Source organism: Andrena cerasifolii, chromosome 8, assembly GCF_050908995.1.
Source record: "Andrena cerasifolii isolate SP2316 chromosome 8, iyAndCera1_principal, whole genome shotgun sequence".
NCBI lineage: Eukaryota > Metazoa > Arthropoda > Insecta > Hymenoptera > Andrenidae > Andrena > Andrena cerasifolii.
In genome coordinates this window covers 13,269,769-13,287,077 of record NC_135125.1, presented here as the reverse complement: position 1 = coordinate 13,287,077, position 17,309 = coordinate 13,269,769, and the positions used below count along the sequence as shown (strand labels likewise).

The 17,309-nt window shown below is 43.8% G+C and overlaps 1 protein-coding gene across 7 annotated transcripts in view; it reads right to left on the bottom strand.

The window, feature by feature from the left end:
* The window catches only part of Raskol (Ras GTPase-activating protein raskol), a 365,041-nt gene that overhangs the window by 195,833 nt on the left and 151,899 nt on the right, over nucleotides 1-17,309 (bottom strand). For 5 of the 7 annotated variants that reach the window (XM_076819087.1, XM_076819082.1, XM_076819085.1 and 2 more), the window contains 2 exons: nucleotides 5,639-5,680; nucleotides 1,117-1,303 (listed from right to left, as the gene is read on the bottom strand). In XM_076819087.1, coding sequence (XP_076675202.1) covers nucleotides 1,117-1,303; nucleotides 5,639-5,680 — 229 coding nt within the window. The remainder of the gene's footprint in view (nucleotides 1-1,116; nucleotides 1,304-5,638; nucleotides 5,681-17,309) is intronic. The other 2 variants (XM_076819088.1, XM_076819083.1) reach the window with 1 other exon arrangement.

Here is a 17,309-nt window from a genome sequence, read left to right as displayed (position 1 = left end):
CCGCTTCCGTTGCCGTTGTCGTTGCGCACCGCGAAACGGGAATACCCCTGGCACACGCGGCCACTGCCGGGCGGGAACCATTAAGCGAATCTTGCCAGCAAAAAGCATTGTGCCGATAATAACGCGCTTGATACTGCGGCGCAGCGTTTCGCGGGGGAAGCTGAATGGAGCGCGGCAACAATTCCACGGGCTTCAAGAAGACACTTTTGTGCCGACTGTCGAGTTCAGTTTTGAAACTGTAATTGTTTTTACGGCGGAGCATCGGTGCACGTTTTTAGGTTGCACGTGCCTATGCACAGGTTTTGCAAGGTTATTGTAAACTTTTTGGTTGTGTTACTATTGGTTTGAAGATGTATAGGCTTAGGAGTTGAAGTCAAACATGTTGGGAGGTACTTGGCGGTTGCTTTGAGAAGCTACAGGCTGTCAAGTTTTTCGCGAATACAGGCAAGAATTACCCGGGATTGCGAGGCATGTCTTCTTTCAACAAATTCGAAATTAGGAAAACGATGACTTAAACTCCCCCTAATTTCACGCGGGCTATATCATATTTAAATTTCATCAAAATCCCCCACTTCAAACGGGAGATGTGGTCGATTTGACGTGGAATGACAGAAGTAAGAATTGCAATCTTCGATGGCTTATATTTTTTAAAGAAACTTCGGAGTAGAAATTAATGACTTAAACTCCCCATACATATTGTGAAAGCATGGACTTATTTGATGTTAATATAAGCAGCTTTAGAGACTCGGTTCGTAGTTACTTGCATAATTTGTGATTTGTCCGTCTTAACTGTAATACCAATCATGTACACTAATGGGGACCCTTCCCCGTTTATCAATAAATAAATAAACAATAATTGCACGTGAACTACGCCATGTTTGAATTTAAAAGTTATCCATCGTCTCCATTAAACATTTCCCTTAAAATTCTCCATCGACCCCCCAAAAAATTCACAAAAGAGCCTTTCATACGCATGTTACGAAACTCTGAAACCCAGTATGTTGCTGTAACGTCGATCGACTCGATACGATGGCAATGACCTTATCGAACGACTTACTGCGCGCGCGGATCTTCAAAGATGATTATTTTTCCCTGTATCGTAGTACACAGACTCACCTATCGGAGACGCGGTGTTGGCTTCCCGAAGGCTGACTGTCTCTGGTTCAATCGCCGCTTCGTCTTCCTCGATCAATGGTGGAGGAGGTGCCAAAGGTCGCGATTCGTAGCCCCAGTGCTGCCGAAAAGCACGTGCGCCGCCGTCCAGTCGAACACGTGGCAGTTCGACGAACATTGCGTCCCCCAGCTGCAAGCAAAATTGACAATAGTTTTGGTACGTGCCCCACACGCGATAAAAAGAAATGTGGCCAGCAATTTGGAAGCAACGGTGGAGGAAAATCTTATCAAACGCTATGTACTTAAGTATGAAAAAGACTGCTGAGTATTTTGCGTGGAATATTAAGAAAATGAAGGTGGAATTGGAAGCTCGCTAGTGCTAAAGACGTAGGTAGGTAGCAAAACAGAAATATTTAGAAATAGGGGAAATATTAAGAAACATGGGAAATATTTAGGGGACTTTAAAAACGCTGAGAAATCCGCGAAAATTAAAATGTGTTCTCCAAGTGGAATCTCAAGTCTCAGAAATTCATCTTCCAGTAAATCTACAACCCAAATTTCCATAAAACTCTGCACAAGTGTATTTCGTATAGAGACTACAGATCTACCAATAGCACACTTCTACCACTAACGAATATCAGATGTAATCCCCTGTCAGACACACACGACACTACGTACATGAAAATCGTGAACACATGCTCGTGTAGGAGCGACAGACGGAGTGCGAATACCACGCATACAACATTGCAATCAAATCAAACGCGCTTGAAGAGCAGCTTCTCCTATAATCCAGAAACCGCTTTGTGAAAGAAGCAAGCACATCGCACGAAAATGATCCCTAGCCACTTTCCCCGTCACGACACTCACGTAACACCGAATCACGTCCATTTGGACAGCGCAGGTTAGCCAGATGACCGCGTCTAATTAATCGTACCGCGGCTGCGGCCGATGTCATCGAATCGCAAGACCGGTTCCTCCGGATCGGCGCGATCCTAGAAGGGATCAGCGAGAAAAGGGAGGCGCCGCGCCGTTTCACGGATCACGGCCTCCCGCGAGACGCCGGACGGCCAACAGACTGGATCGTGTCTGCCGGTTTATCTTAAAATACCGTGGATTGACCTGACGACACGCTGACGTCACTAATTAGAACTCGTTGAACATGGTGTGCAGCATCGCCGCGCAATGGGGCCTCGTGAAATCCGAGGGACTGGGCACCATTGCTCCCTTTGTGGCCACCAGTCCGGCCTGTTTCTCGCGCGGGAGAAAGGGAGCGAGCGGACGACGCGAAGAGAGAGAGAGAGGGAAATTATTAATTTTCATTTGTTTCGCGCGCCCGACTGCCCGCATCGCTCGCTATTATGCGCCAATTATCGCCCCTAACGAATTTCTGCCCGCACACTCGCCGAACCGGACAGCTCGCGACTGGCTGGGCGAATATTCGCGACAGACCGTGGTCGTTTGCGTTTATGATCCGTGAGAGAGGGACGGATGATTCCAATCGTTCTGTGATTTCTATGGTAGGCGTTTAATACTTACACCCGCGCCTTTCGCGAGAAACTTAAACCCACTGCTGGCTTCTTTTTAATCTCTTAATTATTCGTTGGTGTTTGGAAAGCATCAAGACAGCATACAGAATTCTTTCAATGGTACAGTAGGGTGGGTCTTACTTTTCAACATACGATTTCTTTCGCTCTTACCCCCTATCATGGTTCCGTTTCATAAAAAAATAATAGCTGGCAAAGTTTATTGCAATCGGACAATAGGAAAGGGTGCCAACCAGCCGTTGATGTTTAGAATTCATCAATGGTTTGGATTTAAAGAATTTCGATAGGGCGTACCATTTTTGAAAAATTCTTTAAATTCGAAACATTGACGAATTCTAAACTTTAAGGCCTGGTTGGCACCCTTTTTCTGTTATCCAATTCCAATAAACCTCTTCAGGGATTATTTTCTTATGAAATGGAACCATTCTAGGAGGTGAGAGCAAAGAAATACGAAAACAAATTTCGAGACGTATAAAGAAGAGCGACCGTAGTGGTAGGTACAGTTCTATCGGTGGCAAATGTGGAATAGGTACAGTTGAATTCCTAGGTGCGCGGAAAGTATCAGATCTGAATCGCGAAATCATTCTGAAATCACGTGTACCCGCTGTTTCTAAGTGTTCGTATTTAATTTCAATTTCGCGTCGTTGAAATCCCACTGGTTCCAAGTACCCCGCAGATTGCTCGATTTTCAGCACTGTTCCAGCGGGAATACACACAGGAAGGTCTCCATGAAAAGTTTATCTTATCTCCGTCTCCATTTGCATAGCAACTTTTCAGAACCGATGTAAATGTCGGATACCACAATTATTCCGTGACGAGGAAGCTGCTCGAACCCGCGGGAACGTCTAATAATTACGTTTCCCCGTCCACACTTTCATCCAGCCCTCGAATTATTCAAATCCAATCACCATCGAGTCCGAAGGTAAATGAAAAATTCATTAACGGCGCGTTTATTTCGTTTTTCCCGCCCGTCTGTCGCAGCTGTCGCGCGTGCAGCGCGAGCAAAAATTCGATTCTTGCAAACTCGATTCTCGCCGTGACCAATAAAAGAAAGGGGCAACGGCGGGGCACCGCTGCGATCGATCGCGGTTAAACGAGCTGCGACTGCAGTCGCAGTCACCGCGTTAACTGCAATTACCAGGCTGCCGCCAACGAATGCGTTCAATTACATGATCCCGTATTGGCCGCGGACATCACACGTGCAACAAGCCACGGCAGCACCGCCAATTAGTATTTGCATTCTTCGCGGACAACTCCCGCACGAGAATACGTGACCCCGTTTTCCTTCGGGGTGCTCCATTAACGGAATTACGCCCGGCTGTAATTCCGCTTCTGCTCTCACGCGCGGCCCTTTTCTCGGCTTCCGTCCCCGGCTCCCACGTTCCTCGCAATTCCATCGAACTCCAAGGAAATCTCGACGAAATCGCCTCCATTGTCGGCGAAATCGCGGCGTAGTAGTCCGCGAGGTGAATGATCGATCTCGAGAGCACCTTTCATAGGTCATCCTGAGTGAAAAGTGCCGATTTGCTTAGAGAGATGAACGCTGGTTCTGGTTTTCCTGACGAGTTCTTCGTGGAATGATGACTTAAACCCCCCCTAATTTTAGGTGGGCTATGTCATATTTCAAGCTCATCAAAATCCGTGGTATCAAATGCGAGATATGATCGATTCCACGTGGAGGATTTTACTCCCAAGAATTGCAATTTTCGACGGTTTGTATTTTTTAAATAAATTCGACCACAGGGAAATGATGACTTAAACTGCCCCTAATTTCACATTTAACATATCATATCTCAATTTCATCAAAATCCCTAAGGTCAAGCTCAAAAATATTCGACCGACACTGTTCAATTACTATTTCCCGCGAGTGAAATATCATTTTCCAACTGTCGCGAGTCTAAACACTTGCGCATCCGTTATATCATCCACTAAGCATCCACTGAGGGATTTTCCCCACAAGTGTTCCCAGACAGAACGATACCATGGAACACCATCAGACACAAAGCATCATAGACGGCTGAACGGGCGAATTAGCTACGTGCATGGAAACGAAACAATGTGGCAGCGAAACGGAGCAGGCTTACGAGGCAGGACGTGAAAAGGATCTTGCAGGAGCGCGCGGACGAAGAACAGCGAAGACTCGTCGCGTACGAAATCGTATTACACGGGAACGTGGAGGGACAAAGGGGGCGAGCGGCGTTGTCTAGCCGTCTGAGTAAATTCGGAGGAGCAACATCCTTCAGCAGCCGGCCGAAGAAACGACTGGCGGAAAGCAACGGGTCGGACGAAGACGAAGCCTCCTTGCTAATTCAATCCCTCCGATTTCACCCCTCCGCTTTCGTTACGCGTCCCCTTTCCGCGGCGTCGCGGGCCAAGGAAACAATTAGTCACGATTCACGGGGACCGTGAATTTGCTGCTATCAAAGCGAGGACACTCGTTCCGCTCCTCGTCAAGGGAGAAGGAAAACTATTTGTGGAGCTTGTCGAAAGCACGGCTTACCATCTCGGTCTATCTTGCAGCAAATCTCGGATTTTGTTAAACATAAGTTGTGCTTACGATATCAACGGAGTTTCACAGCGGGCCTCGGGAATTAATTGTAATAGGAATGAATCTACTTTCGGCAGAATACGTCAAACGTGGACAATAGATTTCAGTGAAAAGAACACAGAGAATTAAAAGTTCTTAGTTTTAGATTCCAGGATCAGATTCACTAGTTAAGCATGAACTTGCAAGCTTCTCTGAGCTGGTAAATTATTACTAACTTATTAGCTATCCTTCTTTGCTCGAGTTACTTCGATGTACAGGTTAAAGTATTTATTCCAAGCTCGTGTAACGCGAGTCGGAATGGCAATGAGGATGGAAAGGATGTGCATGATACAGAGACGAATACATGACCACAGAAAACAATTAAGTGAGCTAAAGAAGACGACAGCGCATTAGAAAGACAGACACAACACTTGAAAACAGAAAGAGAACAAACCTTGTTATGAGACTTGAACATACAGGCGGTCCCGGCGAACAGCTGCGTCCAAGGAAAGATACAAATTTATTACTAATCGTGTTCCTTTATCGTGTGAAGAGTTCCAAAGGGATCTAAAGAATCGATGTGTAAATTTCTAAAAATCCCTTTGGATTTAGTGATTTTCTTTGCTGAGCTACATGTGCGTTCTCGGAATCATTCATGCTTAGCGTATTTCAAAAATCAATCTTTTGTAGTCAAATCGTTCCTTGATCGTGGTCAAAATCTTTGGGAATGATAAATTACTATAAGCACTGATTACAAACATGATTCCCTATATATTTTGACAGAGCTCCCTGTTCTTTTCACTTATTCCAAGTCGCAATTGAAAAAGTATGGTACCGCAATGATATTATAAAATTAAATAGAAACATTAATATTTCCCTTAGGAAAAAAGAATATTCCCTTTTGTTTGAATGCATTCTTGCATTTTCTAGCCTCTTTCCACTGCATTTAAAATCATTATTTAACAATTACAACTATGACAATGAAGATCGGTTAAAAATACTCCGACTACTTTTCTCTGAAACTAAATTTCCTTTGACTGAGAATTTAACAGAACCAACTCCACTGGCATAATACATGGGAAAACTCTGCTACACCTATGTTTCTCCCACAGTTCCTTTAGAATCCGATCTGTCAATCCTAAAGCAGCAGTGCCCCGTTATTCTCGCCCACTGCACCGAGGCAGATGAGAGTTTTCCTATGAAACGTGCATGACTGGCAGCAAGGGCTCCGCTGCTCGTTACAACGCGCACGTACACGTGGTTTGCGGGGGAGACGCCGAGCATAATTAATCGGCCGCTGACGAGGATAATTAATGTCCCGAGACCACGGTTAAATTAATCGAGTGCTCCTCGAAGAGCGCGCGATATTACGATCGTCATTATTGCCACTACGCTCCGTGTCGTAATTTCAGCGATTTAGATGCGTTCAGCGGTCGCTCTTAATCGCGATTAATAGATCGGGCTTGGCGAGCCAGGACGACGATCGGTTCTCGAATCGATGCACAGGGACGAGCACGAGGAAGAAATCTTTCATGTGAAGATGAAGAGGATCCCTTTAAAATGAAAAGGAATATTGCTATACATTTACAATTCCAACTCATCTGTTTCAAACAAATCTAAAAATTTGAGTAACCTGTACAATTCGAGTGGTTATATTGCTAGGAGAATTTAAACTGGAAAGATCCAAATAGCCTCATTTTTCTTTCCCTTTACTCGAGTTGATCTATTAAGGCGAATTTACACGGTTCACTCTGGTTGAACAATGCAATTGATTCAACAGAATTGAAAGGCGAATATTTACACAATTTAATGAAATTGACCACGCTGGTTCACTTAAAAACGACGGCGAAGGAAATTGTAGATATGTGCCAGTTTTCATGGTTTTTGTATAAATCGAAAAATAATGGAGACCGTTCATTTCCCCATTTATGTAGCATTATAAAATCGAAAGGTAGGCACCTACTCAGAGGCACAGATTATTTATCACATTCTTATTGCATTCAACCAAACTGTAAACCAAACCGTGTAAATTCGCCTTCACTTGAATGTTCAACTACTTGAACAGCTTGGTTGCACATTTCTGGTACATCGTTCTGTGGCTATATGGCGATTCCACATGGACCAGATGCGAAGACTTCTGGCTGGAGTCGTTTCGCGAGACGCGCCAGTCTCGGTTTACTGGCCGCCTGGAATAAGACTTGCTTCCCGTCCGTTTCGAGTTTCAATCGTTTCGGCCCGTTTCGAGCCCCGTGGACGTGTCCTCTGAAAGCAACGGGGCCACCTAATTCGATCCACACGATCGGCTAGCTTCGAATCGATTCGATCCGGTTACATCCGTAAGTACACGTACGATCTTCCGACGATAATCGATCTGTCTGTAACGCTGCAATCGATTCGCGTCCCGGAAGTCTCGAGATGATAATGGAGCACGTACGCACCCTGCCCCTGCCCCTTCGTGCTCCACCACCCGTTATACCCTCCGTGTGTCGATGAATTGAAAAAGTTCCGCTGCGAGGGCATCTTCTGGAAACTTTTTTCACACTTTCGGGAAGACACTTTAGGCTCCTCTGTGCATCCTCGTATACCAGAGTTAGGTAGATGTACTATTTAATGGATCTTTGATGTAGTGTCAGCTGTTTATAGCGCCAGTTTATCTGCCCAGTAGCTTCATTTGCGCGAGAACAGTCAACGCATTATAGATTCGCTTTGTTATAAAATCGTAGGTGCGTGGAACGCCCATGGGCGTTCAGCGACTGTGGTTAGGATAGAAGGACAAGTGGAACTTGGAAATTTTTCAAAGTCCGCTCTGCTTCAGGGCCTTACTCAAATATATCAAGCTCCAATTCCTCTATTGGTGAGGTATTTCCACTTAGTTACCGACGTACTGTATTCTTTAAATAAATTCGCACGCTGGGTGGTCAAACCGTCAGCGACTGAAGATGAAACTCGGATTCCACTGACTTACTTTCAGTCTCAAAGAAGAGCAGAATTTTTGCTATCGCGCAGTATAAGATGTTTCTCGTGCTTCATCGGTGAAAGAGTATCTAGCATCAGGTGGGTATGCAGCAACTATCTTTAGCATCAATTCCATCGATATCTCCGGCAGTGTATTACATATTCATGCAAATTACGTTTCCTCCCAGCGATTTGCAATCTTAAGTCGCGCACACACTTCTAACAACGTCTAGTCACGCGACCCCGTTCAACTTGGACGCGACACTTTATATGGAAATCTGCAATCTCGCCGCGCGATATCAAAGGGTAACGCGGATGTCGCGCGTATCGAGCCGCCATCATCCGCAGAATGTCGGTTTTTCTACAAAGCATCAAAGGAGGCTGAATGAAACTGCACGCCGCATGGACGTATGTACACCTCGAATCGATACCTCGACATCGAATAAAAACCGAGCACAGGCTTACACGGGACACGGCGAACCAGCAGAAACAATCGAACTCTGACAGACAGCTGAATATTCCAGCCAATAATGAAACAATAATATGAATTTCGCCGGGAAATGTCGCTGCAATCTCCCTTGCCCTCAAAATACGCTTCACTGGGGGGATAGAATTCCAATATCCCAGCATAATAAGGGATATTGCCAGGTAAACAGCTAGAGTGCTAGACAATATGCGCCAAGCAAGCTAAATTAAATCCCTGCAGCTGCTGTCGGTGATGAGATTATACTTGCAACGTCTTCTCGAGAATGAAGGCACACAGGTGAAGCTTCTTCGTTATTTTAAAAGTCGCAACCACTGGGAGATTGGAAAATGCATTATGCATCCTGCGGGTGCAAGAAATCCTAAACAAGAGCCTCGATTCATTCCATTCCCTCTAACATCGATAATTAATCATCTCTTTCAGGACTTTAATATTCATTAACTTAATCTGAAGTCCGTTCAAGTGCTTATACAGCCCGCAGGCTGTTACTGCCGAAAAACTTGCTTATTTTAGAGGCAAGCGCGAGGAGAACTACAATACTTAGGGCGCGGATATAATTAAATAACGCCTGATGTACGGGCTCAGCTTTTTATCGCGCGCTCCAAGGAAGCTCGGCTGAAAGTTTCCTGATTTATTAGGAGTTATACATCAGAGGGTAATTTCTTGTTTCTCGACGAGTGAATCACGGTATTGCTCGTTCTCTGTTCCGTCATGAGCAGCCGAGAAAGATTTATTAGCGTGCCTCACATGCGAGCGCACCCGGCTTCGTTGCGAGAATCCTTCATGGAAAGTGGATCTGTCTCACTGTAATTTGCGTGCCACGTTTCCCCCACTGAACAATACTTCCACGATGGTGAAACTGCCGGCGGAATTGGAAAAATACGAGAAACAGGAGCTAGCTATTCTTTAGGCTGCAGCATGTTCCCCCAGTTGGAACTTGGACCTGCTTAAATTACCTTACCATTTCAACAAGTGTACACGTACACAGTGTCATCGCGAATCTATTATTTTCAAGACACATTTCCTACGCAGAGTGATTTTAAATTAAGACAGTATCGCGGAGGAAAAGTTCCTTCACAATTTTTCGTCACCATTTGCATGAAATCTACTTCAAAGGCGGGTAAGAAAAATTTGAATGAGAAAAATGGATGTTTGGTGGGAGGGGACCTTTCTCATTTACCCAGCGCCTGTTTCACTTGACCTCGGTTTGCACAAATACAGGTGGAAAAAGTTTCCTCTACAATCTACACGGTGAAGCTTTCAAAAAAATAAACTGCTCTCCAAGCGCAGAGGAACGGTCCAGCGGGAAACATTTCCGTGGCTATTTCATGCGTGGTTCAATTTCTGGGAACTACACCCACGACTCCAGCTAGACAACACCCTGCGAAACTGTAGTGTAACTGTAAACCGCAATTGCTCCCATGGTCGCGTTTCCAAAGGGAACCCTGGATCGTGTGCTACATCTTGTTAAGGTCCGGTCAGCGCGGAGGAGTATACGCCTCGCCTTAGCTATGTTACGCGAAATTCTTGGATAAAGAATAAGTTTCACCCCAGTTCTTTTATATACTATATATTGCGACATATTGACGCGACCGTCAATCAGTACACAAGGAGATATTGCAAGTGAAAAATTTTTTCGACTTTTTTGCTTAACACTTTAGTTACTAAAGATTTCAGAATAGTGGGGAGATTAAATTCTACTTAAATTCCAGCTCTCTCAGCAAATTATAGAAGGAGACACTCAGCTTTCCCCTTCACAAGTAAGTTAAGAACATAATAGTTCGTTAATAGCCAGAAAAGTTAAACGCATGCAAATTGGTATTTTCCATTTTCCATTTTCCAATCCTATCCTCCTTCAACTTTCATCTACTGAATATATATATGTTCTACAGACATCTTCTCATTGTTCTACGATCCAGCAGTCGTACGACACTAATTTGAAGCGAGGCATCCAATCAAGTTCCTTCACCTGACGGAATTCCTTGGTGTCGCGATGCATTTGTCGAAACAAATTATGTCACGCCACTTGTCACAGAAATGTTTTTTTAGAGGAGGGAAATTCTCGTGCACCTGTAACTGTTATTGTCGTTTGAAACGGCTTCATCGAAGAGAGAATACATCCGTTGGCGCGAGCGGCGAGCAAAGCGAAAATTACGGCCAGGAGAACGTTTTACGTGTTTACGGGGAGCTTTCGAGCGCGGCCTGGACAGGTTCATTGAAAAGAGAGCTTTCGAGAGCGATACGGGACGACGGGGGTGGAGGCGCAGCATGAATTTCTAACGAGGGACCACTCGACGACTTCCTCGGGGAGACGGAGCAACTGGTGAATTTCTCGGCCGTGCTGTTTTCCAAATGAAGCCAATAACGACACGACTGTATCGAATTATACGATGAAAGTATAATTTTGATAGGGAATCCCGAGGATAAGGCTCCCACTGCGCGTAAATTTCGCTTCATTTTCCGCGTCTCCGAAGGTCACTGAATTCGATGAATTAGCTTCCAGATTATTTGAAATTGGGGATGCTGTGCTTCAATGCAAAAAAATTGAAATTTATTATTCCTGTGTACATAGATTTTATCGACAATAAATGCCTGCATATGTTCTCTGCCGTTTTCCTATAAACGCTGCTATATAATCGAGAGTGGTGAACAACGTGGGTGACTGATAAATTCTACCAATATTCCCTGAAAAGAACTCCTCTGGCTCCACTTCCGACACGTCGCTCTCAGTCGTTAAATAATCGAAATAGGACACGATTAAATACACCACCTCTTTCAGCTGACACGACAATGGCCGTGTTTCTATTCGACAGAACGCGCCCAACAGTGCCAAAACTGGGGTATCCTAGTTGAAAGGGTTAAGCAGCGCAGTGAACGTCGCCGAGCGAACAATGAATTTCAATTTCACGTTGTTTACGAGCCCATCCCCGCCGGTTTTCTTAATGCCATTTGAGGGAACTCGGGTGAAGAAGTCCGCTTGCCATTGGACGTTATACTGAAATCTGCGTGCGCCGAAAGTAGTCCGGTTAAAAGAAGCGCTTTCTTCGCGCTGCTGAATTCCCGACGGAGACGTTCTTTCACCGGGAAGAAGAACGGAACGCTGTTGGACGACGCAGCGAGAAGAATAATTAACGGGGCTCCGGGAAAAAGTAATTTATTTACTTCGCTCTTAATTTATTCGTGTGACGCAATTAAGAAGAAATTGTTCCGCAGGGGGCAGGTGGAATTCTTTTCTTCGTTCAATCGTTTGTCTTTCCTGTTACACTAACAGGGGAAGGGGAGTTCGTTTATAAATCTGGAGAATATTCAACTTTACTGTGGTGCCCTTCGATAGATACAGTTGCAAATAACTCTGTGACGAATTGAATTTCTTGGATTTTTAAGAAGACTACAGGAAGTTGTTTGAAGTTGGGAATACTTTCTGGAGATTTCGACGCTGATATTCAGAGTGTTATTTTTTAGAAAATACTTGCGTGATATACTGAAGATTTTTAGGTAATGAATCTGTTATTACGTCGAATTATTTAAGCACATAAGAGTCTAGCAAGGTAAGGATGTACAAATGGCCCCCGTGACAAATTTTGTTGTTATTTTTTGCTAAAATTGTTTGCTCTCGTTTATCTATAATATGGGGCTGGAAGCCCTTCAACTTATCAATTTTTTTTATCGGATACTACTCAAGATAAATAAATGAAACAAAAGAGGAAAAATAGCTACATATTAACTGTACTTTTTATATTCTTTTCCGAATTGTAAATAGAGATTCAGGTGAGGAGCATTGTTTAGCAAACAATAACAACAAACTTTGTCATGGGGGGCCGTTCGCTCATGCTTACTTTGCTAGTCTCTGTATATAACTTCAATAACAATAACATATGTATATATTCTTGTATTTAAGATTCATCGACACGTGAAGTCCAATAAATAGCACAACTTTCACCCTCCCAAAAGTAATCACAAAAATGTACTCTATTACTCTCTACTACTTTGAATTCCACAAAAACATCCTTCACCATAAAAATCACTTTACCAAGCCCCACAAAAATTCAATTTCGTTTTTCTAAACACCCAATGAGGACAGAGAATAGAAAAAAACCGCGATCCTCTCGAAGCTAATGCAAGGGGGTATTAATGAACAAGCTTTCACAAATAATCGGCTTACATGAAAGCGTTATTTGCAAGCCTGATACTAGAGCACATTCCCTCGCAGACAGCCGCAGACTGTTTCCATTTTGCAAGCCAACATCTGCCCTCTTTCCGCGCCGGTAAGGAGGAAGGAACGAGCTTATCAAAGGAGATAATGGAGCCCTCCTTTCCATTGACTTGATAATGCACAGCCTGTTTATTTTTACCCTTCCGCGCGTCAGTTGTCGGCGAGCAGCCCCATGTAAATGCACCCCTTGCTCCCGCTATCCCCGCATAACTGCCGCCACCCCCTCGTCTTCCGTGCCACGCGAAATGCCATGACCTTTCGAACTCCCACAATCGCCCACGAGTTTGGCCGTTAAGCTTCAAGCTTCGTTCCGGCGCTATATTCAGCTGGGTGCACACGGTCGGCATTAACCCCTGCGAGATCGTTTCGCTGATGGAACGACCCTACGGGCCGAAACTGAATATGTTGGACGGTGGCTAGCAAATTCTCCTATAGTTTGATAATTTAATTTATAATTTATAATTATATTTAATTTTGAGAAGCGTATGCACTTCATTAAAAGCTGAGTGTAGTCGGTGCACTTGGAGGAAATCTTAGAGAAATTGGGAAAAGAGCAGGAGTGAGTTTGAAATTTCTCCGCATCCACTGTTTTCTGGATTATACTGAGATGTAAGCTTATTGGATTCTACTTAGTATTTACTATTTCTGGGATTACGACATTGAAAGAGGTGGAAATGAAAGGGGAATTCTAATTGAGGAACTCTACTATAATCTTGTTTAAAAGAGAGCATTATGAAAATTAACAGTGGCTACCTCCGTCTTCACGCAAGACCAAGTATTTCCTCAAATAAGGGACCAAGTTCGTGCGTCTCTATTCACCCCGTCGCGACATGGCTGTAAGAAATTAGCTATATGTATACAAATTCATGCATCACGACCATTCCCATGAATAATTCATATCTTCCCTCACATTTCCTTTCACTGCCTGTCCTAGAATTATCTTGCAGTACGTGCAGACAATAAGTACAGTTTGCAACGTACCTCCCAAACAAACGGGGCGAACTTACATTCGCAAGTAATTAAAGATTCAAGGCAGAATCACGAAAACTCGGGAAACTTCTTTCATTTTTTCATGCTTCTCGTCAAAAATACAAAGACTCTATTTAGAAAATTGGAAATTATTTAGTATTTGCGTATAAAAAAAATTTAGAGCTCACGTTCAAAATCAAGATGCTCCATTCTACTTAAAAAGAGAAAAAGTCCTTTCATATTTATATATTAATAAATTGGGTTTAATAAGATCCGTAAAGCTTCTCCTCTGCGGGGTAACAACCCTTGACTTCTGTACGCGCTCGGATGAATTCATAACCGAGATGGGAACTTAAAATTGAAGGGCTCCTCCTCTGAGGATTATCCGCGGCTTCTTAGGTTAATAATCCAGGATATGACGAGAACGAATCTTCGATTATCCTTGATTTATACGTATACCACGTTTCTCTGAGATTTTTATGCGAAATTTCCTACCTCGAAGACCTTACAGAATTATAAAATTTAAAGTTTCAAGATTGACTTCTGAGTGAAGGGAAGACTAAAACTCGTCAATTTTTGTAATCCTTAACCGGTGACGCGGAGACTGGAAGACTCTACAGAATTATTTTTCCTATATTTACCTTCTTTTCATTCGAAATTGTTTTAGAATAATGTCGTGTCATGACGACATCTTTCAGTGGTTTTGAGCAAAACAAGCAAAAGCATCTTTTCAAATATGTAATAAAGTCACTAATAACTCCAGTATATTTTAAAAATATACTTACGCTTGACAATGTCACAAAGGAGACAAAATATTAAATCACAGTTTTTCGTCTATTGGGTTTCTCTCGAGACCACCCTCAATAAATAAACGAAAGCGGTTTACTAGCGAATTAAATTCCATAAACGCTCGTCAACCCTTGATCGAGTTTCCAGAGAATATTTCCAGCAAGCAACCACCACGAAATACTATTATAAATATTATAATAAAATACAAAGTAGATAAAAATATTTCAACCGGTCTAAAAATCAACATGCTTAATTTTCCAGCATTCATGTCGTACCTAATAAGCAGTCAAACACGTTACCACCTCTGTCCCCAAGAACAATACGTAGAAAGGAAAATTGGTAGACGTGCTAACACGTATCTTGAAGGTCCACAAACATTTACTCAGCCCCCGTCGAGCCCAAGAAAATTCAGGAATCCACCAAGTAGCCTCCTTCCACGCTCCTAAGGAGTGATTCGAGTGGCAAAAGGGGTTGAAAGGTTCGCGAAAAGGTAGAGCCGATTTATCCGCCCGGGGTAGAGGTCCTTCCTCCGAATCCTCGCAGGATTTCCTTCGCGACGAGGCAGCGTGATCCTATCTCCAGCACCTCCAGCGACCGTGGAGGACGCGCAAGAGGGAGGGAAGAGGGAGGAAGAGCTTTACGCCTGTGTGTGGTGGCAGGAAATGCGTTCTACAGTCCGGGCCTTGCAAGCTCGTCTGCACCTTTCGAGAAAAAGGGGATATCGACTCGCAGGAAGGGGATAAGGGTCGACAGGGAAGCAGATGAACAGGCACTTTCGCCTCCTCGGCCAAGATAGACGAGGCTGGATCGACTGGCCTCGCCAAATCTCGAGCCTCGGATCGTCTGGCGGCAAGTAAGACACCTTGTTCTGGGAAAATACGTGCCCAATGGCTGAATGGAGGAAGCTGCTCCTTGGGCAGATGCTCACCTCGGCCAACGAGTCCACTTCCAAATGGAATCTGTGCACAGTGGTCGGCGGACTTTGAAACGGACTCTTAAAATTATTTTCGCGGTTCCTCTGAAGAATTTTTACCCTCACGCGACCGTACCATGTGTACACTTTTTTAACACCGTACGAACGAATATATTCCTGAGGTAGAAGGAAAAGAAAACTTGCAGCATCAAGTCCACCTTCAACCACCGGGGCTACATACGCGTAAAGTTTACACTGTACACCAATATGGCAGTGCCGAAATATAGTAGATCGAATCGCGTTCGCCGAATCAGGGGACCAGGATCGCGGTTGAGCAATCTTTTTAAAAGCCAGGCCTCCATTAAATAACCCGTCAAAGATCCTAGCGATACCTCCTTAACCAGGCACCAAAGAGGAGTCAGGGCCTCGCGTCCACGCAGATGCGAGAGTCGCAGATGAATCAAAGGGGGGTCTACACGGGCAAAGACAGATAGGAAGCGAACTACGAGCAGCGCGCGGAAAGGGAGAAAGGGGGAAGCGAGACGGCTAGATTTAATCGCGCCTACCCTATTCCTCTCACGTCTTTAAAGGGAGGCGCCGGTGAAGGGAGACAGGTCGGGTGGGGCAGGGGAAAGGGGATACAATTTAATACAGAGGACCCATTCGTTCACCCCCGGGGGAAGGACCCCGTGTAGGAGAGGTTGCATTTTTTACTCGCTTGCCGTTTGTCTTGTACGTGACGAGTATGAAAGCATCGAATCCAAAGAATCCAGAGGTGGAAAGGAAGCGTTGACGGTGCGCGAGGAAATATTGCGCACTTGGAACAAGATATATCCATACATCGTTCTTTCCCCTGGAGCTTCGTAATTGTCTTCGGGGGAACTTTCGAGAAATTTATAAGGTTCGTGTATTTTGGGGGAATTTGTGGAGGGTAGCAGAGTTGGGGATAAATAAGTTGCTCAAGATATTGAACGGAGGAGTCCAGGAAATGTAGTAACCCTAGGCAGGTCGTGGCTGGGTCAGTTTAGACCCGTACACGACTTTCTCTTTTTCTTTTTCTATTGCTTGTGGATAGGAGAAGAGTTATGCAGCAAGTGATATTTAAAATTCTAAAATAAACAGCAGTGCAACCTTGGATACTTATCTAATAAAAACAATTGGCGACTTGAGTTAGTCAATGAGTTAGGTTTTTTTTAGAATGTGGGTCGAAATAGATTCAGACAGCGTGCAGTAAGATGTATGGTCCAAATAATATGCGCTTTAAGATATACTATACTGTGGTGTTATAATTTTTGAGATACATATAATGTACTGAAGCTTTCACTGTTTGGAGTAAAGAATTCTTAAAAGTGATAAACTTTGAACACTCTGCTCATACTGCTTGAAAATGTATCTCCTATATGGTACTTGAGGTTATTTAATACGGGCTATTGGGAAAATTCATGACCACACTGTGGATTTATGGGGCTTAGTGTCTTACGCTATGGGTGTTCGTTTAGATAGTGTCTCGTATCCCCTGTTTTCAGCGATGAATTATGAGTAAACGTTCAGACATGAGGACGCAAAAAATCCAATATAGATTCTGTAATATCGTTAACGAGGGCATTGATGATTTAATACCAGAATCACCTTCATTATTAATAATCTAGAGTCTAGACTGAAGTCCATAAAAGACAGATGACAAAATAGTAGACTTACATATAAAAAATCAAAACCTAAATATGGCACTACAATTAAAAAAAAAAATATGTAACGCAATCTTCATTTAGCCTCCCTTAAATCAAATTAAATAACCCAGATTG